This window comes from Lithobates pipiens, unplaced genomic scaffold (genome assembly GCF_037356315.1).
Source record: "Lithobates pipiens isolate NorthernLeopardFrog02 unplaced genomic scaffold, aLitPip1_a1.2 Scaffold_18, whole genome shotgun sequence".
Classification (NCBI taxonomy): Eukaryota; Metazoa; Chordata; class Amphibia; order Anura; family Ranidae; genus Lithobates; species Lithobates pipiens.
The window spans coordinates 392,468,911-392,495,418 of NW_027507758.1; the positions used below are offsets into that span (position 1 = coordinate 392,468,911).

The following is a 26,508-nucleotide window of genomic DNA, read 5'->3' on the forward strand; positions in this document are numbered from 1 at the left end:
ATATCGACAGAAAGATGTCGGGGTGAAGGGACCATTCTCCCGGAAACAACTGTTGGCGACTCAAGTAGTTCGCCTGCCAATTTTCTATGCCTGGAATGAAAATCGCTGATAGACAAGGAATGTAGGAATGTTGCTTTCTGCCCAAGCTAGAACATTATTCACCTCTTTTTGGGCTTGCACGAATTCTCGTAGACCCTTGGTGATTGATGTAGGCCACAGCCTGTGGTGATTTTGAAACCCATATTTATATCTTCAAGGGAACTCTCTAATAAAAGAAGGACTCTCTTTAAAATATCTCTCTCTACATATATAGATATCTAGATATCTATATATATCTATATATCTCACAGTCAGGGCCATAAATATTGGGACATCAACACAATTCTAATCTTTTTTTGGCTCTATACACCACCACAATTAATTAAATTAAACCTGATTTACATCCAAATCAGGTGAACGGTGTAGGAATTACAACAGTTTGTATATGTGCCTCCCACTTTTTAAGGGACCAAAAGTAATGGGACAGATTAACAATCATCCATCAAACTTTCTAATACTTTTTAATACTTGGTTGCAAATCCTTTGCAATCCACTACAGCCTGAAATCTGGAATGCATAGACATCACCACACGCTGGGTTTCATTCCTGGTGATGCACTGCCAGGCCTCTACTGCAACTGTCTTCAGTTCCTGCTTGTTCTTGAGACATTTTCCCTTGAGTTTTGTGTTCAGCAAGTGAAATGCATGCTCAATCGGATTCAGGTCAGGTGATTGACTTGGCCATTGCATAACATTCCACTTCTTTCCCTTAAAAAACTCTTTGGTTGTGTGTATACTTGTATTGACGTATGTAAATGTTATTACAGGACTTATATATTTTTTGACATCATGAGCCCAGCTTACATTTTAAAAATACTTTTTTCCTGGTTCTCAAAAGCTGTTGAATGTTTTAGGCAGGTGATAAGTTACTCTTTCGTTGTCATAACAGACTTTGTGTCACCACTTGGTAAGGGGTCTTCTGACATGCTAATGTCAGAACTGGTAGTGTTGGGGATCAAAAGGAGGTTGCTCAACAAATATAGACAGAAAGGCACCGGAAGTTTTTAGACCTGGGCATGCTAGGCAAAGAGGCTTGAGGTGCAACCAATCAGAATTTGAGGCAACTATGAACCAATGAACATTTAGGAGGCTTCAGGAGGTAGTCAATGCTTATGTGAGCAACTCTGGACCAATGAGAAGGTCCCGGGGGTGGAAACCTGGAGTGTGGGGGGGGGTATAAAGCAGTCGAGAGGAGCTGCCCCGTGCTCTCTCTCTACCTCATGGTCTCGACCCAATATGGCCACACATAAGAATGTCTGTGTAATGTAATATCCAAGTTGACCTTTTCTGTACATTTTTCTATCATAGGATTTTGCCTTAATATATTATTAATCTATTGATAGCAAGTGTATGACCATTATAGCAATATTTTGTATCATTGGTAACATCGTTGTTTTTAAGATTGTATCATTCATGTTGTAGCTGCTAATCTTGGATTAATACAAGTTTCTTTTCTGTACAATAGTAAATTTAAATAAATTAGACTGTTACCCTTTTCACACAGGTATCATTCGTTCTTACTTTCATGGGGCGAGTCATATAGATAAAAGGTTTTTATGACACTTATGTTTTGTATCATCAAGCATATAATTGAGGTAGGTAAATTAGCCTCGTCAAGCCGTGGCATTGTCGGATTGAATCCTGACAGGACAATTCCGTAGTCTGAGCGCCCAGGCCTCTAGGGCCAGACGTACTGCCAGAATTTCTAGAATATTGATGGGCAAGGTCCTTCCTGACCTGGACCACTTTCCCTGGACAGATGCTTCTTCCAGGACTGCTCCCCAGCCTAGAAGGCTGGCCACCATTGTTAGCACTTTCCAGGGTACTAGTGGAAAGGATTTCCTCTGTTGGAGATTGCTGGATATCAACCACCAATTGAGGTTATGACGCACATCGGGGGATAAACGCATTGGAAAGTCCAAAGCCTGGACTTGCTTGTTCCAGGCCGAAAGAATGGTGTTTTATTGCTGTTGTCTTATTTCCTTCTAGATTCTCCAATCTTTTGGGCCCCAGTGCACACAGTAGCTCACTGGCTGGCTGGAATTGCAAGGCTCCAGTTGGACTGGTGGATGCGTATTGAGGGATTTTCATTCCCCGCCCCCCCCCATTTTTTGCCCTCTTTTGAGGTTACTTTCCTCACATTAGCCAACTCATCAGTACTTGGTGGCTGGGATCTGTGGATGACTCTATGCCTTGATGCTCCCTTATTTTAAAAATTTTCTGATGCTTAGATGTACCTCTAAGTAATTGTGATGCAAGTACAGCCTTGTATGCTCTATGTAAATGATCATGCAATATTACATGCTAGAATTGTTGGCTGACTACTATGTATTTAAATTTTATAAACAGGCCACTCCCTGTGAATATCCCCTGATGAAGGAGAATAAAATTCATCTCTGAAATGTCGTTGGGTCCAGGAAACTGTATTTTGTCTATTTTGCTTCTGTCTGTACATTTCTATGCATCCTTTTATGTGTTGTATGTATTTTTCTATTTGTATAATCATTTTTTTTCTATATATTACTTCTTTTATAAATTTGATATTTTAAAGTCCCACTTTTAGGGGGTTTTGTAGTTCTACTGGCGAAAAAAACTGAGGTACTCCCAGTAGTGGGAGGTGTTATATAGGGAGTGCGCTTCTTGTCTTAGGGCATTTCAGTGTCCATCACCTGAAGGTGGTCTATAACCCACGTATTAACTACTATGGCGCTGTGCCCTCTGATGTATGAAAAGAAATTAGGGTTGTCCCAATACTACTTTTTTTTTAAAGACCAAGTACCGATACTTTTAAGTATTCACCAATACCGATAATTTTTTTTAATGTTATGCAGACTAACGATAGGTGGCACTGACTGATGGTCAGCTTACATAGGGGAGGGCAGAAACTGGCAGGATTAGTCAGGTATTTTAGGTGTTACAGGGGGCCAAATGACACAGGACAAGCACTGCGTCATATAACATGCTTTAAAAGGAGCAGGATACATTTTTTCTGGGGGGTTAAGAAACTCTTTAACAAAAACAGGTGGTGAGGATATTAAACACATTTAAAATAACTAATCCAAATAGTAGACCTTTTGAGATGCCTCTTGATTAGGACCAAGTTGGTCGGTGGTTATCAGAGATTATCACCACCCACATTTATTAGGTAACCTAAATCAATACTCTTTACCAGCAAGGCCTCATACACACTGGACAAATTTACAGCTGCCGTTTTTGGCTTTAGCCGTTTTTGTTCATCAGCTAGTAAACTCTCCAAACATTTTATCCTGTGTGTCCATGCACACATAGGCTTTTATCAGCATTTTTTGGTAGGGGCAATTTCTGCCTGGAAAAAACCCCCCAAAAAAACAGAACCAGTGGGTTTGAAGGAGGAGTTTTGCAGCTGTAAAAATGCTCTAACTCTGAAAAAGTGTCTATTCTGCATTTATGAGCATTCTTGAGCCATAAGCTTTTGTGAGAGTATAGTTTTGATTAAAAAAAAAACAAAACTGCTACTGCAATAACGTTGCAAAACTCATTTTACAACTACAGCTTTCTACAGAGAACGATACTGGCAATTTTATGTCTAGTGTGCATGAGACCTTAAACATAAGTAGTTGTGCTCTATAGCGGATTTAAAATGCTTACTGTATTCAAGGATGGAAAACAAGGAGATTGCTAAAAAATTATTTAAAGTCCAAACCCCTAACATCATGAGGGCCATTTTGAAAAGAGGAAACAGAAAGATCATTCTAGAGTAAAACACGCAGGTTAATTGACAAAAAGAACAAAAACAGTTACAAAGGGCACAGCAGGCAGACAAACTACCAAACAGGCAGGGTTTAGAAAAAAAAAAATATTGCTTGCAAGATTAGGACAAACCTTCATCCTCCTGTCCCATGGAGTTTATGTCCATGTCTTCATCATGTGCATCTGTAGAAAATATTCAGCTCAGTTAGCAAAAAAATGGCAATATTACAGTATTAACCCCTTAGTGACTCAGGGTAAAAACAAATGCTAATGCTTGAACACAATATTGCAACTTTGACACGAGTTGGTAAAATTGTACACATCACCAAAACTACTGGGTGTAACCAGGTGGATTATACCTTGCATTTTTAAGGACAAATTGGGCTTTCTTTTGGTGGTAAATGGTAATGCATTTTAATAAAAAAATTTAATTGAGCAGCATATTTCTTGCTATTACTATAACTTATCACCAAAGAACAACCCCAAATTAATTCTCCTGCTCCTGTCAATTCAACTATAACACGTGTGAATGTTACTTGTTGTTTGTACCTGTAAAATGGACCACAAATGATAGTGCATTTTGCTTTTTTCTTATCCTACCCAAAACAAATTGACACCGAAACTAAATGTAAATAAATGCTGCCCCGCCCTTTGACCCCAACACTAACACTGACACTGATCTAGTTATTTTCTTTTTAAAACACACACTTGTTTGTTTACACCTTTCTCCCATTCAAAGGAGAAAGAAAACACGTGTATGGGCTGCACAGTGACTGATCACTGTAACAGTCAAATCAGAGAAAATCACAGCGATCAGGTGACCGGGAACTGGGAGTCCCAAGTCCCGATCGGTCCGAGATTCTGCGCACCTCTTTGAGAATCCGGTCACTGTGCTGGAAGCGCACTGTGCGGCAAACTCCCAGCATAACAAAGACAAGTATGCATAAATGCAGCATCACACATAAAAGATCTACTTCTGTGAGGCCGCGTTTATGCGGTGTACAATCGGCGGAGAAGGTTTAAATAAAAATAAAGAAAAGTTTAAGAGCGTATATGCAATGTTGGCGATGCTTTGCTTTTCTATGGTCAAGGACACTCAAGTCCCTTTCACACAGGGCGGAATCTGATTTTCTCAGCATGTCTGTGTCTGCTCAGTTTCTGCAGAGTGGACACGGACAAAGCCTGCTCTGTTAAACGCAATCATGTGATTCTAAAATTCAATAACGTAACTTTATCATCAATTTTTGCCTCCATTAATATTAATACATAATATTATTATCCCTATTATGAATTGGAACTTTTAATTATTATACATAAATCTAACTATTGTGAATTATGTACAATAAACTATTAAGGTGATGATATTGTCTACCACGTTATCTTTAATCATATAATGCATATTCCTGTGGAATTACCACCATGTGATTGCATACCTCAATACCTAGCCGGGCTCCATATATAGTCCCACCCAGCCCCCCCCCCCCCTCTTTTCTAGTTTGGACACTGCATCAGCATGACAGCCAAGCACCTTGCATTTTCAGAAACAGATGCCAACAGTAGCACACTACATTTTAAGAGCACAATCCATTTTTTAAAAAAAAAAGCCTGCACCAAGAACAAAGCAAAAATACTAAATTCTGGACTCTCCCAAAAAAAGGTCTATACAAGCACAGCTTTACTAAAAGTACGTATTAGTACAAGTATAGGGCTTTGCCCTATCAACAGCACTGGGTCAAGTGGTAAACACTGCATTGTTTTGGCAGGGGAGAATATACATATGCCAAAGTGTATTTTTTTTTCACCAGGCTGCAGTAGCAGACTGTGGTAGCAAGTAGAACTTCCTAATGTCAGACAAACTTATTGTGCATGTTTATCATTGCTCAGTGCAGGGTTGATTTCAGCTATACAGGAACTATCCCAGTGAGTTGCATACTTGGTTTGCATGGTCACCGACATGCAAGACAAGTCTGCCGAAAAGGATCTTACTAAACAAGTATGTATACATAGATATACTATAGTAAATGGAAGTGCAGAAGCATCCAGCAGTACCACCACCTATTTAATATATCAGCAATACCAATGGGGCAAGGTTTGCCCATATGATTGTTTTCCCCCATCAATCATGGTTATCTCATGTCTATGTCCAAGCTTAAAGTGGAATTCTGCAATCTCACTAATCTTAAAACTGCTCCCACTTGCTTCTTTTACTAACTAACCTGTATATAAGAAATGTATATACTTCATTTTCTGTCTGCTGCTCTCCAGTCACGTGAGTGGCTTCCCTCAGCTATCAGTGAGGCGGGTAGTGCTGACAACAGATGGCGAATAGTAAGCCTATGGCTATGTAGTTCTGGCTCACTCAGTAATTCCAACCATTGCTGGAGTGCTCTTCACTCTCCCCTGTAGCCGGTGAGGCCGACACAAGAGAGATCATGTGACCGGACCAGAGTATATGCATTCTTCTACAGGTTAATTAGTATTAGTTTTAAGATTAGAGATATTCTGGAATTCTACTTTAAAATAATTCAGTGAAGACAGCTGAAAACACTTTTTTGAAAGTCCTGGCACCAAGTCGCAACATAGAACTTTTCCTGCATAGCCGTTAAGATAAAGCAATTTAAAGCCTTGCACATGGTTTTTCCTTCTCCAAATCTGACAGCTGTATAGCCAACAATTATCAGTTACCAAGTGATCCGATTTTTTTTTTATGTTTCTTAACTATTACTCTTGGTTCTGAAAAGAACCTACTCAGATACTGGCTAATAAGTTGTTACTGTTAGGAGAGATCTCAGAGAATCTGATACATGGTATATTACTGAATGACCAATGTATACCTGAAATTGGATATCAAATTGCCATTCACAAATCCCCCTTCATGGCAATATCCTAAGTTTGCAATACCACGTTTAATGCAAGATACAGAGTTAGAAATGCCAACTGAGGAAAGGAAAGCGCCCTGAGGCGATTCAGTTCGTATAGGTAGCGCTATACAAGAACGACACCCATTTAAGTCAGGACATGAACATCACTTAAGTATTAAATGGACTTAGGTTAACAGAACAGCATGAGTCTAATTTAAGGCATTGAGCTCTTAGCAGCACTGAAGACAAACATTCTTTTTATTTTTATAAGGAACCAGGAGTGTTAAAGATCCATTCCAAAAAGAATTACATATCCAGTAGGCTTCTTCTCATTGCTTCCTTAATAGCAGCATCTGTAGGAAAGGAATTATACATATTAAAATCAGCCTGTTCAATTACAGACTTTATGCTCAAGAAAACGATTCTTCATAGTAGATTTTAATCACAAAAAAGTATCATGACAAGGGCACATTTACACATGTGTTTTTCCATAGGCTTTCTAGGAAGAGGGGTCTGACTATCTTGACAGGGCATACAAGTCGCCTTTATACAATGTTTAACATATGGTACACCCTTGTTCTTAAAGCGGTAGTAAACCTGCACTTTTTTTTATTTTTTTTAAACTTGCAAGGCAAAGGCATACTGAGCTAGTATGCAGTGCATACTTGCTCATTATGAAATACTCACCTTAGAATGAGGCGCTGGTATCTCACCTGATCCACGCAGAGGGAGCTGACATGTTGCCTCGGCGTGTCTTCCGGGTATCATGGCTCCGTCGCTGTGAGTGGCCGAACCTACGATACATCACTCCAACTCATGTGCGAGGGAGTCTTTTTCCCAGCAAGGTCTGGCAGTCCTCAACAGCACATGCTACTGTACTGTTGTTCAAAAAGTCTATACAACCGCTTTAATAAAAAAAAAAAAAAAAAAAAAAAAAAAAAAAGTTCTCATAAAATGCAAGCATACAGTGAGGTAAAGTATTTGATCCCCTGCTGATTTTGTAGGTTTGCCCACTGACAAATGATCAGCCTATAATTTTAATGGTAGGTTTATTTTAACAGTGAGAGAGAGAAAAACAAAAATGCCCCCAGAGAAAAACGCATTTCAAAGGTTATAAATGGATTTCCATTTTAATGAGTGAAATAAGTATTTGACCCCTTCGCAAAACACGACTTGGTACTACTTTGTGGCAAAACCCTTGCTGGCAATCACAGAGGTCAGACGTTTCTTGTAGCTGGCCACCAGGTTTGCACACATCTCAGGAGGGATTTTTTTCCCACTCCTCTTTTCAGATCCTCTCCAGTCATTAAGGTTTAGAGGCTGACATTTGGCAACGCTAACTTTCAGCTCCCTCCACATATTTTCTATGGGATTAATGTCTGGAGACCAGTAGGCCACTCCAGGACCTTAATGTGTTTCTTGTTGAGCCACTCCTTTGTTGCCTTGACTGTGTTTTGGGTCATTGTGTGCTGGAAGACCCATCCATGACCCATTTTAAATGTCCGGTCTGTGGGAAAGAGGTCCTCACCCAAGACTTTACAGTACATGGGCCCGTACATAGTCTCTTTGATGCAGAGAAGTTGTCCTGTCCCCTTAGAAGAAAAACACCACCAAAAGCAAGTTTTATAGCAACCTCTATTATGGATGGTGTTGTTGGGGGTCATAGGCAGCATTTCTCCTCCTCCAAACCCGGCAAGTTGATTTGATACCAAAGAGCTCGATTTTGGTCTCGTCTGACCAGAACACTTTTCCCCCAGTTCTCCTCTGGATCATTCAGATGTTCATTAGCAAACTTCAGACGGGCTTATAAATGTGCTCTCTTGAGCAGGGGGATCTTGCAGGCACTGCACAATCTCAGTCCTTCAGAGCATAGTGTGTTACCAATTGTTTTCTTGGTGACTATAGTACCAGCTGCCTTGAGATAATTGACAAGATTCTCCTGTGTAGTTCTGGGCTGATTCTTCTTCTCGTGATCATTGAAACTCCATGAGGAGAGATCTTGCATGGAGCCCCAGACCGAGGGAGATTGGCCATTATATTGGTGTTCTTCCATTTGCGAATAATTGCACCAACTGTTAAGACCCTCTCACCAAGCTGCTTGGTGATGGTCTTGTAGCCCATTCCAGTCTTGGGTAGGTCTACAATCTTGTACCTGACATCCTTGGACAGCTTTTGGTCTTGGCCATGGTGAAGAGATTGGAATCTGATTGATTGCTTCTGTGGACAGATGTCTTTTATACAGGTAACATGCTGCGATTAGAAGCCCCCTCTTTAATATGGCTCTTTACAAGACAGAGCCGCCAATTCCGATACCCTTCTGGCAGAGGATATGGCAACCAAAAAGATAATTTTTCTTGTACAAAGTGCAAAGGGAATTCCCCGTATAGGCTCAAAAGGCTGTTTCTGTAAAGCCGACAAGACCAAATTCAAATCCCAAGGATTCAGGGGTGCCCTGACGGGAGGCTTAATCCGTGTTACCCCCTGAATAAAGCTATGTACCAGAGAGTGAGAAGCCGTTGAAAGAATACTGATAAGGCCGAGACCTGGCCCTTGATAGTACTCAAGGCTAGCGTAATTTCCAACCCTATTTGCAGGAATTCAAAGATCCTACCTATGACATACTTCCTGGGGTGCCAACCCTGGATCCACATAAGGAGACCTATGCCTTCCAGACTCTATAGTATGCGACTCTGGAGGCCGGCTTACTAGCATTAACCAAAGTAGACACTACTGAAGGAGATAACCCACGGTCCTTTAGAATGTGGGTTTCGATAGCCAAACTGTTAAATTTAGCGTTTGTAAGGTAGGATGGAATACCGGAACTTATGCGAGGTGGTCTGGCCACAGCGGCAGGGTCCAAAGGTCCCCTACTGCCATCTTTATGATCTCGGCAAGCCAAGATCTTCTGGGCCACCAGAATCACCTCTTTCCGTTCCTGCTTGGATCCTGCAGAGAAGGCGCGGAAGCAGCAGAACCGGAGGAAACGTACAGATCAGTGAAAACTGATCCCATGGAAAGACCAAGGTGTCTGTTCTGCACGCTAGCGGATCCCACATCCTTGACACAAAGTTGTCGACCATGTTGTTGAATCTGGACACAAACAGATCCACGTCCAGAACACCCCATCTTTGACATATCGACAGAAAGATGTCGGGGTGAAGGGACCATTCTCCCGGAAACAACTGTTGGCGACTCAAGTAGTTCGCCTGCCAATTTTCTATGCCTGGAATGAAAATCGCTGATAGACAAGGAATGTAGGAATGTTGCTTTCTGCCCAAGCTAGAACATTATTCACCTCTTTTTGGGCTGCACGAATTCTCGTAGACCCTTGGTGATTGATGTAGGCCACAGCCTGTGGTGATTTTGAAACCCATATTTATATCTTCAAGGGAACTCTCTAAAAAAAGAAGGACTCTCTTTAAAATATCTCTCTCTACATATATAGATATCTAGATATCTATATATATCTATATATCTCACAGTCAGGGCCATAAATATTGGGACATCAACACAATTCTAATCTTTTTTTGGCTCTATACACCACCACAATTAATTAAATTAAACCTGATTTACATCCAAATCAGGTGAACGGTGTAGGAATTACAACAGTTTGTATATGTGCCTCCCACTTTTTAAGGGACCAAAAGTAATGGGACAGATTAACAATCATCCATCAAACTTTCTAATACTTTTTAATACTTGGTTGCAAATCCTTTGCAATCCACTACAGCCTGAAATCTGGAATGCATAGACATCACCACACGCTGGGTTTCATTCCTGGTGATGCACTGCCAGGCCTCTACTGCAACTGTCTTCAGTTCCTGCTTGTTCTTGAGACATTTTCCCTTGAGTTTTGTGTTCAGCAAGTGAAATGCATGCTCAATCGGATTCAGGTCAGGTGATTGACTTGGCCATTGCATAACATTCCACTTCTTTCCCTTAAAAAACTCTTTGGTTGTGTGTATACTTGTATTGACGTATGTAAATGTTATTACAGGACTTATATATTTTGTGACATCATGAGCCCAGCTTACATTTTAAAAATACTTTTTTCCTGGTTCTCAAAAGCTGTTGAATGTTTTAGGCAGGTGATAAGTTACTCTTTCGTTGTCATAACAGACTTTGTGTCACCACTTGGTAAGGGGTCTTCTGACATGCTAATGTCAGAACTGGTAGTGTTGGGGATCAAAAGGAGGTTGCTCAACAAATATAGACAGAAAGGCACCGGAAGTTTTTAGACCTGGGCATGCTAGGCAAAGAGGCTTGAGGTGCAACCAATCAGAATTTGAGGCAACTATGAACCAATGAACATTTAGGAGGCTTCAGGAGGTAGTCAATGCTTATGTGAGCAACTCTGGACCAATGAGAAGGTCCCGGGGGTGGAAACCTGGAGTGTGGGGGGGGGGGGGGGTATAAAGCAGTCGAGAGGAGCTGCCCCGTGCTCTCTCTCTACCTCATGGTCTCGACCCAATATGGCCACACATAAGAATGTCTGTGTAATGTAATATCCAAGTTGACCTTTTCTGTACATTTTTCTATCATAGGATTTTGCCTTAATATATTATTAATCTATTGATAGCAAGTGTATGACCATTATAGCAATATTTTGTATCATTGGTAACATCGTTGTTTTTAAGATTGTATCATTCATGTTGTAGCTGCTAATCTTGGATTAATACAAGTTTCTTTTCTGTACAATAGTAAATTTAAATAAATTAGACTGTTACCCTTTTCACACAGGTATCATTCGTTCTTACTTTCATGGGGCGAGTCATATAGATAAAAGGTTTTTATGACACTTATGTTTTGTATCATCAAGCATATAATTGAGGTAGGTAAATTAGCCTCGTCAAGCCGTGGCATTGTCGGATTGAATCCTGACAGGACAATTCCGTAGTCTGAGCGCCCAGGCCTCTAGGGCCAGACGTACTGCCAGAATTTCTAGAATATTGATGGGCAAGGTCCTTCCTGACCTGGACCACTTTCCCTGGACAGATGCTTCTTCCAGGACTGCTCCCCAGCCTAGAAGGCTGGCCACCATTGTTAGCACTTTCCAGGGTACTAGTGGAAAGGATTTCCTCTGTTGGAGATTGCTGGATATCAACCACCAATTGAGGTTATGACGCACATCGGGGGATAAACGCATTGGAAAGTCCAAAGCCTGGACTTGCTTGTTCCAGGCCGAAAGAATGGTGTTTTATTGCTGTTGTCTTATTTCCTTCTAGATTCTCCAATCTTTTGGGCCCCAGTGCACACAGTAGCTCACTGGCTGGCTGGAATTGCAAGGCTCCAGTTGGACTGGTGGATGCGTATTGAGGGATTTTCATTCCCCGCCCCCCCCATTTTTTGCCCTCTTTTGAGGTTACTTTCCTCACATTAGCCAACTCATCAGTACTTGGTGGCTGGGATCTGTGGATGACTCTATGCCTTGATGCTCTCTTATTTTAAAAATTTTCTGATGCTTAGATGTACCTCTAAGTAATTGTGATGCAAGTACAGCCTTGTATGCTCTATGTAAATGATCATGCAATATTACATGCTAGAATTGTTGGCTGACTACTATGTATTTAAATTTTATAAACAGGCCACTCCCTGTGAATATCCCCTGATGAAGGAGAATAAAATTCATCTCTGAAATGTCGTTGGGTCCAGGAAACTGTATTTTGTCTATTTTGCTTCTGTCTGTACATTTCTATGCATCCTTTTATGTGTTATATGTATTTTTCTATTTGTATAATCATTTTTTTTCTATATATTACTTCTTTTATAAATTTGATATTTTAAAGTCCCACTTTTAGGGGGTTTTGTAGTTCTACTGGCGAAAAAAACTGAGGTACTCCCAGTAGTGGGAGGTGTTATATAGGGAGTGCGCTTCTTGTCTTAGGGCATTTCAGTGTCCATCACCTGAAGGTGGTCTATAACCCACGTATTAACTACTATGGCGCTGTGCCCTCTGATGTATGAAAAGAAATTAGGGTTGTCCCAATACTACTTTTTTTTTTTAAAGACCAAGTACCGATACTTTTAAGTATTCACCAATACCGATAATTTTTTTTAATGTTATGCAGACTAACGATAGGTGGCACTGACTGATGGTCAGCTTACATAGGGGAGGGCAGAAACTGGCAGGATTAGTCAGGTATTTTAGGTGTTACAGGGGGCCAAATGACACAGGACAAGCACTGCGTCATATAACATGCTTTAAAAGGAGCAGGATACATTTTTTCTGGGGGGTTAAGAAACTCTTTAACAAAAACAGGTGGTGAGGATATTAAACACATTTAAAATAACTAATCCAAATAGTAGACCTTTTGAGATGCCTCTTGATTAGGACCAAGTTGGTCGGTGGTTATCAGAGATTATCACCACCCACATTTATTAGGTAACCTAAATCAATACTCTTTACCAGCAAGGCCTCATACACACTGGACAAATTTACAGCTGCCGTTTTTGGCTTTAGCCGTTTTTGTTCATCAGCTAGTAAACTCTCCAAACATTTTATCCTGTGTGTCCATGCACACATAGGCTTTTATCAGCATTTTTTGGTAGGGGCAATTTCTGCCTGGAAAAAACCCCCCAAAAAAACAGAACCAGTGGGTTTGAAGGAGGAGTTTTGCAGCTGTAAAAATGCTCTAACTCTGAAAAAGTGTCTATTCTGCATTTATGAGCATTCTTGAGCCATAAGCTTTTGTGAGAGTATAGTTTTGATAAAAAAACAAAAAAAAAACTGCTACTGCAATAACGTTGCAAAACTCATTTTACAACTACAGCTTTCTACAGAGAACGATACTGGCAATTTTATGTCTAGTGTGCATGAGACCTTAAACATAAGTAGTTGTGCTCTATAGCGGATTTAAAATGCTTACTGTATTCAAGGATGGAAAACAAGGAGATTGCTAAAAAATTATTTAAAGTCCAAACCCCTAACATCATGAGGGCCATTTTGAAAAGAGGAAGCAGAAAGATCATTCTAGAGTAAAACACGCAGGTTAATTGACAAAAAGAACAAAAACAGTTACAAAGGGCACAGCAGGCAGACAAACTACCAAACAGGCAGGGTTTAGAAAAAAAAAAATATTGCTTGCAAGATTAGGACAAACCTTCATCCTCCTGTCCCATGGAGTTTATGTCCATGTCTTCATCATGTGCATCTGTAGAAAATATTCAGCTCAGTTAGCAAAAAAATGGCAATATTACAGTATTAACCCCTTAGTGACTCAGGGTAAAAACAAATGCTAATGCTTGAACACAATATTGCAACTTTGACACGAGTTGGTAAAATTGTACACATCACCAAAACTACTGGGTGTAACCAGGTGGATTATACCTTGCATTTTTAAGGACAAATTGGGCTTTCTTTTGGTGGTAAATGGTAATGCATTTTAATAAAAAAATTTAATTGAGCAGCATATTTCTTGCTATTACTATAACTTATCACCAAAGAACAACCCCAAATTAATTCTCCTGCTCCTGTCAATTCAACTATAACACGTGTGAATGTTACTTGTTGTTTGTACCTGTAAAATGGACCACAAATGATAGTGCATTTTGCTTTTTTCTTATCCTACCCAAAACAAATTGACACCGAAACTAAATGTAAATAAATGCTGCCCCGCCCTTTGACCCCAACACTAACACTGACACTGATCTAGTTATTTTCTTTTTAAAACACACACTTGTTTGTTTACACCTTTCTCCCATTCAAAGGAGAAAGAAAACACGTGTATGGGCTGCACAGTGACTGATCACTGTAACAGTCAAATCAGAGAAAATCACAGCGATCAGGTGACCGGGAACTGGGAGTCCCAAGTCCCGATCGGTCCGAGATTCTGCGCACCTCTTTGAGAATCCGGTCACTGTGCTGGAAGCGCACTGTGCGGCAAACTCCCAGCATAACAAAGACAAGTATGCATAAATGCAGCATCACACATAAAAGATCTACTTCTGTGAGGCCGCGTTTATGCGGTGTACAATCGGCGGAGAAGGTTTAAATAAAAATAAAGAAAAGTTTAAGAGCGTATATGCAATGTTGGCGATGCTTTGCTTTTCTATGGTCAAGGACACTCAAGTCCCTTTCACACAGGGCGGAATCTGATTTTCTCAGCATGTCTGTGTCTGCTCAGTTTCTGCAGAGTGGACACGGACAAAGCCTGCTCTGTTAAACGGGCAGCTGGGTGTAAAGTTGTCCGTTTATACCCGGCTGCTCTCCGATCCGATTAGGAGGATTGAAATTTATCCCCTTACATTTTTCTTTTTTTTGGAGGACCAGATCAGAGACTGCCAGTCCATAGAATTACATGAACCATCCGATCAGGTCCGCTTAAAAAAAAAAAAAAAAAAAAAAAATATGACAGGCAGACCCTAATAAGATGGCGTGTGCGAAAGGGGCCTTAGTTGCCCCGAATTAAAATGTGTGCTTTACCTATGCAGACAATATGTGTATCAAATTTTGACAATAGGTGTAAAAACACATTAAATTTCAGTTTAGACTGCGAGCTATATGATGTGATAGAAATATACCTTGTGTGGTTTCTGATATGCTGTTAAGTAAAGCACACATCACATCTCCTCCTACATGGTGAGGGTTTAGGATATGAGCTGAACGTTGAGTTTTCTTGAACTGGTTTTCGAATTCTATGAAACCTTTATCACCAGACAGGACAGAAAAAGGAATTTGCTTGGGAAGCCGCTCATCTAAACGACCAGCCTAAAAAAAAAAAAAAAAAAATCATTAATAAAACTTTTTAAAAAGCATGTCCTTTTAGGATGCCTCTACAGAGATTAATAAATTTAAATGGCTGTATTTGTCCCAGTTGATAAAATTGCCCTTTACGTCCAGATGATGCCCAGAATGCTGCTGTCAGCTAAGCTAAGCTTTCTCCCCCCCCCCCCCCTCCTCTATTTTGCAGAACATTTTCCATTTCTCTTTTTGGGGAATCCCACAGGGGTTACAAGGTGAAACAGGACATTCAGATACAAGCAATGCCTTGGGTTTCATTGGGATAGGAACTCTCCCCTATGTTGACACAAACAGCAATTAAAACATTACAGAGAATCTAAATTCAGCTTTGACTTTAAGAAGAATTGAAAAAAAGCAAGGCAATGCCGAAAGGTTGATGTAACGTAAAAGGAAGAAAAGACCTGTATGTAACATACAGTGCATTCATAAAGTATTAAGAACCCCTTCACTTTTTGTTATGTTGCAGCCTAATACTACAGTTGTTTAAGTTACTTTTTTCTCATTAATCTTCACCATGTACCCCATAACAAAGTAAAAACAGAATTTTTGAGAGGTCTGTGAATTTATTAAAACAAAACTGAAATATATTGCCATAAGTATTCTGACCCTTTACAGCAACACTTGAAATTTAGCTCAAGTGCCTCCCCTTCCTCAATCGTTGCTGAGAGGTTTCTACGCCTTGATTGGAGTCCAACTGTGGTAAATTAAATTGATTGGACAGGATTTGTAAAGGCACACTCCTCTCTATAAAAGGCCTCACAGCTGACAATGCATTTTGTACCAGAGCAAACACCATGAGGTAAAAAGGAACTGCCTGCAGGGCTCTGGGGAAGGCTACAAAACATTTCTGCTGCAGTGAAGGTTCCCAAGTGCATAGTAACTGCTATAGTTCTCAAATGGAAGAAGTTTGGCACAAGCAAGACTTTTCCAAGAGCTAGTCACCCAACCAAACTGAGCAATCAAGTGAGAAGGGCCTTAGAATGAGGTGACCAAGAATCCGATGGTCACGCTAACCGAGCTCCAGAGATCCTGTGTGGAGAGGGGACAAAGTACCAGAACAGCCTTTACCACAGCCCTCCACCGATCTGGAAAGCCAGATCGGAGTTGCAAAAAAGCACCTGAAGATTCAGACTGTGAGGAACAAGATTTTCTGGTCTGATAAAACCAAGATTGAACTGTCTGGCCTCAATTCTAAATGTTGTCTGAAGGAAACCAAGCACTGCTCAACCCCTGTCCAAAATCATCCCAACGGTGTAGCATGGTGATAGCAGCATCATGCAGTGGGGGGTGTTTTTCAGCAGAAGGGACTGGGAGACTGGTCAGGTTTGAGGAAAAGCTAAAACTTTTCCACAGTTCTCAGGACCTCAGACTGTGCCGAAGGTTGACCTTTCAACATGACAACGATCATATGCACACAACCAAGAAAATACAGGAGTAGCTTAGGTACAACTCTGTGAATGTCCTAGAGGGGTCCAGCCAGATCCCTGACTTGAACCCTCTTGAACTTCTTTGGAGAGACCTGAAAATGGCTGTCCACCAATGGTTCCCATCCAATCTGACTGAGCTTGAGAGGATTTCCAAAGAAGAATGTCAGAAAATCCACCAATCCAGATGTGCAAAGCTTGTTGCGTCATACCCAAAAAGACTTGAGGTTGTAATTGCTGGCAAAGGTGCTTCAACAAAAAGGACTGAGTAAAGGGTCTGAATACTTAAGTACATGTGATAGTTCCGTTTTTTTTTTCTTTTTAATTTACAGTGATTTTTAAAATGTTGTTTTAACTTTGTCATAATGATAAAAAAATAATTTAAACAGTTTTAGTATCAGGCTGCAACAAAACTTTATTTTTTTAAATTGAAGGGGGTCTGAATACTTTATGAATGGTACTGAGGCAGATTTTGCTTAGCAGACAAAAATTAAACGGCAGCGTCAGCCAGCATATAAAACCGGTAAATAATGATATGAAACATACATGAATACATATGGCAAAGTCGGCAGCATCAGAGCAGCGAGGGTGAAGGAAAAAACAGCCAGTATTGGAGAGACGCTTGAAAAATTTGCAGTCCTTTGGAGGTTTCCATGCGCCCTTCCCTCCTACAAATGCAAGAAGAATATTGATTTACACTGATATAGTCTAGAATACACAGCTATTAAATAAAAATAAATAAATCTTAGAAGCCGTTATAAAGGCAACTTTTGGTATGCAGACTCTTCTTACCAGATTGTCACCACAATATTTGGTTAATCTGCCTAATAAAATGAAACTAACCACACCACAGAATCATTGTTCTATAAATTATGATCTTCACAGTAACAAATTCTTTTCCATGTCTTTTGGATACAGATTCTGAAAGTAAGCGATTTTTCATTAATGATCAGCTGATACACTTCCAGGGCTCTAATGAAGAAAGTGGTATGGTCTGCATCCATTCAGAAGCATATCTAAAAAATTAAACTTTTGTTGCAGAGGATGCCTAAAAACTGAATTGCATCTTAGTGCAGACTTCAAGGAAAATCAGGGAGCCAAATCAGACAAGCAGAAAATTATATTTCTAGGGGCGTTCCATACAGCGACTATGTACAAAAACTCTAGGTTAACATATTGCATTTAAATTCACAGAAAATTACAGCGCTGCAGATTGAAAAGGAAAGGTACATTTTTAATAAAATTACAACATGGTTTGTGTCGCAATTGTATATATATTTTTTTTATCTACTATATTGTTCCCACAAAAGCAGAGTAACTGTTTTAGTGCACTAAAATGCAAATGTCATCATAAAGCTATTTTAGTAAAAGAACTACTAACATAGTCTTAAAGAAAATTATGCATAAGCAAAAGCTTAGACAATTATTCACATGATCTGATACAAAGATCAGTGTGAAGATTCTGTTCAGCAAAGATCTTGTAACCATAGGTTTGAGCTTTTGGTCACGTCAGCACAGGAGACAGCCTGGAGCAACATTTACTGTACTTAATTGTGTTCTCACAAATAGAGCTTTTTTTGGTGGTATTTTATCACCTCTGGGGTTTTTATTTTTTGCTAAACAAATAACAAGACGGAAAATGTTGGGAACATTTTTTTTTTTTTTTTTGTAAATAGGATTTTTTGTACTCACCATAAAATACTTTTCTCTGCAATTCACTGACCGACACAGCCCCTCTCATAACCATTGGGTTGTTCTGCCCTATTACTAGGAGATACTAGGCATTAGTTGTAATACAACACTCAGAACTCTTAGTTCCACCCAGGGGGCGGTCCCTTGGGCAACAACCCTCCACCCTGCCATGCAGTCATCAGTATGTCAACAAGCAGTACAACATAAAGAGAAAAATGAGGGGCCGATGTTGGTCAGTGAATTACAGAGAAAAGGATTTTTAGTACAAAAAATCCCATTTTCTCTTATATTCACCGACCGTCACGGCTCCTCTCATTACCTTTGGAACGTCCCCAAGCAGTGCCAAACAAGGGGTGGGAAAACAGAAAAATAACTTCATCCACCAAGGCAAGTGCGAACTAGTGAAACTTTACCCACAAAAAACGACAGCGCGTGGAGGAATCTACCATAAAACCAGGGTACCTTCAAGAGGAGTGACTACCCACAACCGCACACAAAACCTGCAGAATGTAATGCAACAGCGCATTAACTGTACTGCGTTTTTGTCAAAAAAAAAAAAGAAAAAAAAAGAAAAAAAAGGAAATATATTGCATATTCAATTACAACTATATGGCTTCCTGCAAAACTTTGCGTCCAAAACAGGCATCAGCCGATGCACTGACGTCTACCTTGTAGAACTTGGTAAACGTGGGGACAGACGACCAGGTCACCGCTTTACACACCTGAGCAACAGACGCTTGGTGTCGGAAGGCCCAAGACGTTCCAATTGCCCTAGTGGAGTGGGCTGTGACCGGAAAGGGAGGCACCTGCCCCTTCAAGACGTAGGCTTGTACTACAATCTGTCTGATCCACCCGGAAAAGGTGGCCGACGAGACCGCCATGCCTTTCTTGGGACCAGCCACCGAAACGAACAGCGAGTCTGACTTCCGAAAGGAAGCAGTGGCAGACAAACACACCTTCAGAGCCTGAACCACGTCCAGAGCGTGAAGGGCCACCTCCTTAGGACACAGAGATGGTAATACAACGTCATCATTGATATGAAAAGCCAAGACCACTTTTGGCAGAAAAGACGGTTGCGGACGCAACACCACCTTATCCTTGTGGATAACCAGATAGGGCGACTTGCAGGACAAGGCCGCCAGTTCCGAAAACCTCCTGGCCGATGTGATGGCCACTAGAAAGACCACTTTCTGGGAAAGAGTCAGCAGGGCAATCTCCCTGATATTTTCAAATTGCGTTTTTTGCAGCGCCGATAACACCAGGTTCAAATCCCATGGGGGTAATGGTGGACACACCGGAGGGACTACATGTCGTACCCCCTGAACAAAAGGTACTCTAATGAGCGAGAAGCCCAGGCGTCGCTGGGAAAAATAAAAAAAAGGACAGCCAAGGCTGAAATTTGCCTTTTAATGGTGCTTAACGCCAATTTCTGGTCTACGCCTTGCTGAAGAAACAGCAGGATCCTGGATATGCAAAAGGAGCGCTGATGCCACCCTTTCTCCTCACACATGGAGATGTAGGCCTTCCAAATACGATGGTATATCTTCCGAGAAGATTTTCGTGCTCTCAACATAGTTGGGATCACTGAGTCCGACAGACCCCGGTTCCTCAACACCTGGCTCTCAATAGCCATGCCGATAAAGCCAGCGATGGTAAAGCAGGATGGAGAATCGGACCTTGAGACAGGTGGTCCTCTCGCAACGGCAGTTGCCAGGGAGCGTCTGCCACCAGAAGCACTAGGTCTGTGTACCAAGGACGCTGAAGCCAATCTGGGGCAACCAGTATTACTGGGATCCCCTCGGCTTCCACTCTGCGAAGCAGACGTGGCAACAGTTTAAGTGGAGGAAAGGCATAGATCAGCTGGTACTGGATCCCACAGAGCCACCAGCGCATCTGACACGTCTACCCACGGATCTCTTGTCCTGGACACAAATCTTGGCACCTTTCGATTGAGATGGGAGGCAAGAAGATCCATGTCTGGTGTGGCCCACCTCAGGCAGAGTAACCTGAATATCTCCGGATGCAACGCCCATTCTCCTGGGTCCAGCATCTGGCGACTCAGTCCGCCTGCCAGTTCTCCACTCCCGGGATGTAAATGGCAGACAGGGCCGGTACGTGTCGCTCTACCCACCAAAGTATGTGAGCGAACTCCCGTGCAGCGGCTGAGCTTCTTGTTCCCCCTTGGTGATTGACGTATGCCACAGCTGTGGCGTAGTCTGATTGGATCCTGATCGGACTACCCTGAATCCTCATCGACCATGTGGAGAACCACAGCCTGATTGCTCTCAATTCGAGCAGATCGGCAACTAGGATTCTTCCGTCGACCAGAGGCCCTGAGCCGACTGAACCTCCATCACTCCACCCCAGTGATCACTGTCCAATTCAGAGGTAGGAACGATTTCCCGGACTGAATCACAAGCGACTTCAGCCACCAGATCAGTAAGTCTCTGACTGACTGGCTCACCTGGATCTGTCGATCCAGGGACAACTGAGATTTGTCCTATTTCGTCATTGCAGGACTCTGGTGTGAAACTGGGCATATGGTACTGCCTCGAAGGAGGCTACCATGAGTCCCAGGACTCGCATGCAAAAGCGGAGCGACGACCACTTGCGGTTCATAAGCAGTTTTACCGCGGATCTAAGAGTCTGCAGTTTGTCTGAAGGGAGAAAAACTCTTGCTTCCATTGAGTCCAGCAGCAAGCCTAGGTATTCCAGACGCTGGGTCGGTACAATCACGACTTCTTTAGGTTCAACAGCCACCCAAATTCTTGCAGGATCTGCATGGTGATCACCACGTCCTCCTCCAATTCTGAGACGGAAGATGCTCTCAGGAGGAGATCGTCTAGGTATCCCACGATCACGATCTCACGTTGCCCGCCAAAACTGGAGCCAATACCTTGGTAAAGACTGGGGGGCTGATGCCAGACCAAAAGGAAGAGCCACAAACTGGTAGTGGGCTTACCCGACTGCAAAACGCAGAAACTTTTGATGCCGAAGGTGCAGGTACGCATACTGGATGTCTAAGGACGCCGGGGATTCCCCTTGATGGAGTGCAGCGACTACTGAGCGAACTGATTCCATTCTGAACCTCTGCACTTTCACAAAGTGATTGAGGGCTTTTAGTTCCAAGATTGGACGTACCCCATCCTTCTTGGGAACTACAAACAGATTTGAGTAAAATCCCCGGAAATAATCAGATTCCGAAACCGGTACAACCACCCTGAGACTCAGTAGGTAGATATGGGTATGCTGGAGGGGAAGAATCTGTTTGGCGGCCAAGAGAGAAACTATCTTGCAGCCTGTGGAAATCAGATTGCAGACCCATTGGTCGAATAGCCGAGAGGACCACTGGGCTGCAAACTCCCTAAGGCAACACCCCCACCCAAGACATGGGTGGGGGCAAACCTTCATACGGTAGCACTTTTATTCGCAGGCTTGTTAGGCTTGCGGTTCCAGGGATGTTTTTGTCTGTCCGTGGTCATCCTGTCGGACTGGGGACAATTTGTCGAAGCTCCGGGTGGACGAAAAGGACGTTCGTGAGCGGAAAGAGAGGGCCCTTGCCTGCGGTCATAGCTCCTTAGCCTTCATGGCCTGTGTGAGTAGAGTACTCTTACCACCGGTGGCATTTTTAATAATGTCATCTAACGAGGCTCCAAAGAGCCGGTCGCTAAGGAAAGGAAGATCCGTCAGGGCTTTTGAGAAGGCCCTGTTCAAAAGGGTAACGCACCGCCATGTATTTGGGGACCGAAAAGGTCGGTTGCGAGCGACCCCATTCCTTGTATATGAACTTGTCAAAATAAGTCAGATACGGGAACACCTTAGGTAAATGTGCTGGCTTGCGGGACCCAAAAGGGACCGCTATGTCCGTAGAGGGATCTGCTGGCTCCTGAATCTTCAGGGCATCATGCACAGCTGTAAGAAGTGCTCCAACAATCGCTTTGTCGAGCACTATGCCCCACTGTTGTTGACAGTGAGGGGGGTAATGTCCCAAGGGCTGGATAAAAACAAGAAACATCCGAATCTGGCCCATGGGCTGTAGTTTGGAGACCACTGCCCTAGGTAAAGCAATTTCGCTTGAGTGGATCATGTTTTGTAGGGACCTTCTGATATGTAAGGCAGACATAAGTGTACTCAATTTGTTGCAAATACAAGAGATGAGGATGTGTGATGCTGTGTCTATATTCTTAAATAAAAAAACTAAAAAAAAAAAACTAATGAAAAGTAAAACTCACCTTGAAAACCCCACACAAATGTTCCCTGGTTTAGGTATCCTGGCAGATGAGAAAAAAACTGGGCCCAGTTGTCCAAGTCAATAAAAACAATGTGGGTCATTGTTCTCAGGAAATCCAAATCTGGTAATTCACAATCCTGCAGTTCTAGAGCGAAAGAAAGAAAGATTTTTTATATTTGTCATTGCATTGATTTCTCACTGAAAAAAAAGGTATGTGACAAAAATAAGCAATGATAAGTAAAATTATTCTCCGCACAAACCTATTAATAAAACAGGTAAGCAAGACCTATGTTCACTTGTAGCTTCACACAAAATTATTAAGAAGATGATAAAATGTGTTCATTATCATGCATACATTGTAAAAACGTGAACCATAGTCCAAATCCTCAATATTGCATAAATATATGAATAATAAATGTCCACAAAAATGAATCTTTTCACATGTGTTTTTCTCCAAAAACGTATGCAATCAGTGCATCTTCCATATGCCTTCACCAGCATTAATACCACAGGTGAGTCCCAGCACCATTGCCTCTCTAAAGATAACTGTCATCTTAACATGCAGGTCTATTATCAAGCAATAGGTCAACAGTGCCTCCCCCTTTAGGGGGTCTGTTACCAGGGCTCTTATAGCCCCCCCCCCCCCCACTTCTGGAGATCTCCATCTTGGATCCTGTATGAATCACAGCGACTCACCATGGGCTCTTCCATGCAAACGAAGGAAACCAACAGTGTTTAGCACATATGAAACGAACAAACATGGCTGAAGCCCATGTGAAACAGGCCTCTACGGATAATAAAATGGTCTAGCAGGCTCCTAAATTCTACATTCATGTGTCCAGGCATACAGATGCAGCCCTCGATCACACTGAGCACAGCTTTGAAATTGTGCGAGTTCAAACGATCTCAAAGCCGCATTTCAGTCAGACTTTGGGGGAGACTTGAAAGACATCTGTGTGGGTTCATGCACAGATGTCTATTGAAATCGCCCCCGAAGTTGTCAAAAAGTAGTGTAGGAACGACTTTTGGAAATCTGTGCGGCATCTGACCGACTGAGACACTCCTATTGGCAGCAATAGGCTCAGATTTGACATGTCAAATTTCACTAATGTGAACGGAAGCTGCGACAAAGTTTATGTACATACATCAATATCTTTTTACCTACTAAAGGATTTGTATTTTTGTAAGCCAACCAGCTGATTTACATACACCTGCTGCATTGTTCAGCCATGCAGGTGGAACAACAATTAGTGCCCATTCTCACCAGAATGCAGTGCTAGAAATCAACGCTCTGTGCACGTTTCCTGCACATTGTTCAAAATGCACTGCAGTTGCTATCTGAAGTGTAAGTCAATGTTAACGACACCCCAAATGCAGCACGTTTGCCTGCACTGGGTACAGAGGTGCCATGCAATCCGGTTGCATTGCATGCACTACTTTCAGTGCTGTCTTATGCAATGCAGCGGGTCACTTGCCACCGTCGCCGCTCGTCACTATCCAGCCACTATATGCAGCTCCTCTCTGTAGCACGGGTTATTGGCTACAGAGAGGAGCTGCATCTAGTGGCTGGATAATGATGAGTGGCAAGTGACCCGCTGTATCTGGTGGCAGGCGACGGTGACAAGAGACCGTGGCAACTGACACACTCAGGGCTCCTACTAATTCTGCATTGTGTTTGGAGACATTCCCCTTAGGAGAAGAGACCTTGGGGATTGGGAACCAGCACAGTGACCCTCCAAAAGTTTGAGAAGGCTCCTGAGCCACTGACTGAACGGCCTTTGATGCATTACTAGACCCATCTGGGGTCTTTTTGTGAGGTAAGGGGCTGGTACCACTGGGGGAGGATTGTATCAAGCAATGTGTGTTTTTTTAACCATTCCAAAGTGGACTGCTGAATTTGCCTTTTGCTGGACTCCTATACCTGTTCTTTTCCCCCTTACCCTCATCTGTCTTTATAGGAAGAGAGTGATATTGTTGCAGGACTATTTGGAGACAGAACTCTGCTTTCTATCAATTTTATCTATATGATCCTCGTATTTGGATGATATGGCAATTTTTGGACAAGGCACTGCACTTTATTTATAGTGCATTTTTAGAGTATTAGTTCACTATTTTACTGCTGCTTTATTGGACTATTCATAATATACATATTTTTGGATTGCTCATATTCTTTGGATTATACTTTACCAATATTGCACTTTATTCAAATTGGATTTTTTTTTTATATTTATTGCATCTTAATTTATATCACGGGTTGTGGGAATATCATTAATACTTCTTTGAACATTACTTGTCACCGTTTATGGATACGTATATCCTCTGTTGATATTTGGTCAGATATTTATTCATCGTTTACTATATTGGTTTAACTAGCGCTACTTCACTTTATATACACAGTTTTTATGGGTGTTGGTAACACTTTAGAACAGCCGTCATTAAGTGGCGGCCCGCGGTCCGAGTCTGGACCGAGCGGGGCTTCTGCCTGGACCACTATGCCGCCTGTGTAGTGAATTACAGCAATCACTGGTTTGCTGGGACCACAGGTTTCCCTAGCAACCAGTGACGCTGTGCGCTATGCCGCCTGTGTAGTGAATTACAGTAATCACTGGTTTGCTGGGACCGCGGGTTTCCCTAGCAACCAGTGACGCTGTGCGCATGCGCCCGCCCCCTGCTCCTGGCCGCGTCTCTTGGAGCTATGTTTTACTCACGCTCACAGGCAGTAGGGGGTGTGACGTCACGTGCACGCTCCGCCCCCATGCTGCCCGCGTTTCCCGATTCCCGGGTCCTGGCTCTCCTTGAGGCAGCTTTAGTTGTGCCCTTCCTCCTGCAGTTGAGGTATGTGGGCACATTAGTTTTCATGCACACTGTTGGGCATATTGTAAGGGGCACACTGATAGGTATATTTGTAATTTGCACAATGCTGGGCTTTTTTTGTAAGGGGCATGCTGATGGGTATATTTTTTATATGCACACTGATTTGCATGTTTTGTTAAGGTGCACCTTAACAAAATATGCCCATCAGTGTGCACTTAAAAAATATACCCATCAGCATGCCCCTTAAAATAAAACGTGTCCATCAGAGTGCCCTTTAGCATAAAATAAGGGTCACGCTGATGGGCACCTTTTATGTTAAGGGGTACTCTGATGGACAAATTTAATTTTACGGGCCACGCTGATGGGTATATTTTTAATGTGCACATCGATGGGCATATTTTGTTAAGGGGCACGCTGATGGGCACAACAAAATGTGCCCTACAAAATATGCCCATTGATGTGCACATTAAAAATATACCCACCAGCATACCCCTTAAAATAAAATTTGTCCATCAGAGTGCCTCCTAACATAATAGGCGCCCATCAGTGTGACCCTTATTTCATGTTAAGGGGCACTCTGATGGGCATATTTTATTTTATATTAAAAGGGGCACTCTGATGGGCAAATTTTAAGTTAAGGGGCACATTTTGTTGTCCATCAGAGTGCCCCTTAATATAAAATGTGCCTATCAGCATGACCCTTATTTTATGTTAAGGGGCACCCTGATGTGCACATATGTTAAGGGGGACTCTGATGGGTACATCTTATGTAAGGGGACACTGACAGGAATGTCAGTGATGTAAATGGACACTGTGATAGGGACACCTGATGCAAAGGGGCACACTCATGGGCACATTTTATTTTAAGAGCAACACCGATGGGTACATTTTATATTAAAGGGGCACTTTGATGGGCAAA

The 26,508-nt window shown here is 42.1% G+C and overlaps 2 protein-coding genes across 2 annotated transcripts in view; one reads left to right on the forward strand and one right to left on the reverse strand.

Annotated features, from left to right (window-relative positions):
• LOC143989392 (DNA primase large subunit-like) overlaps window positions 1-26,508 on the forward strand; it is a 226,666-nt gene that overhangs the window by 34,891 nt on the left and 165,267 nt on the right. The gene's annotated exons all lie outside the window — the stretch shown is intronic.
• The window catches only part of LOC143989398 (E3 SUMO-protein ligase ZNF451-like), a 67,732-nt gene continuing 47,938 nt past the window's right edge, over window positions 6,715-26,508 (reverse strand). Inside the window, 5 exon segments of the mRNA XM_077489520.1 lie at window positions 6,715-7,041; window positions 13,789-13,839; window positions 15,209-15,395; window positions 17,399-17,520; window positions 22,777-22,920. Of these exon segments, the coding sequence (XP_077345646.1) occupies window positions 6,995-7,041; window positions 13,789-13,839; window positions 15,209-15,395; window positions 17,399-17,520; window positions 22,777-22,920 (551 nt within the window). The 3' untranslated portion in view covers window positions 6,715-6,994.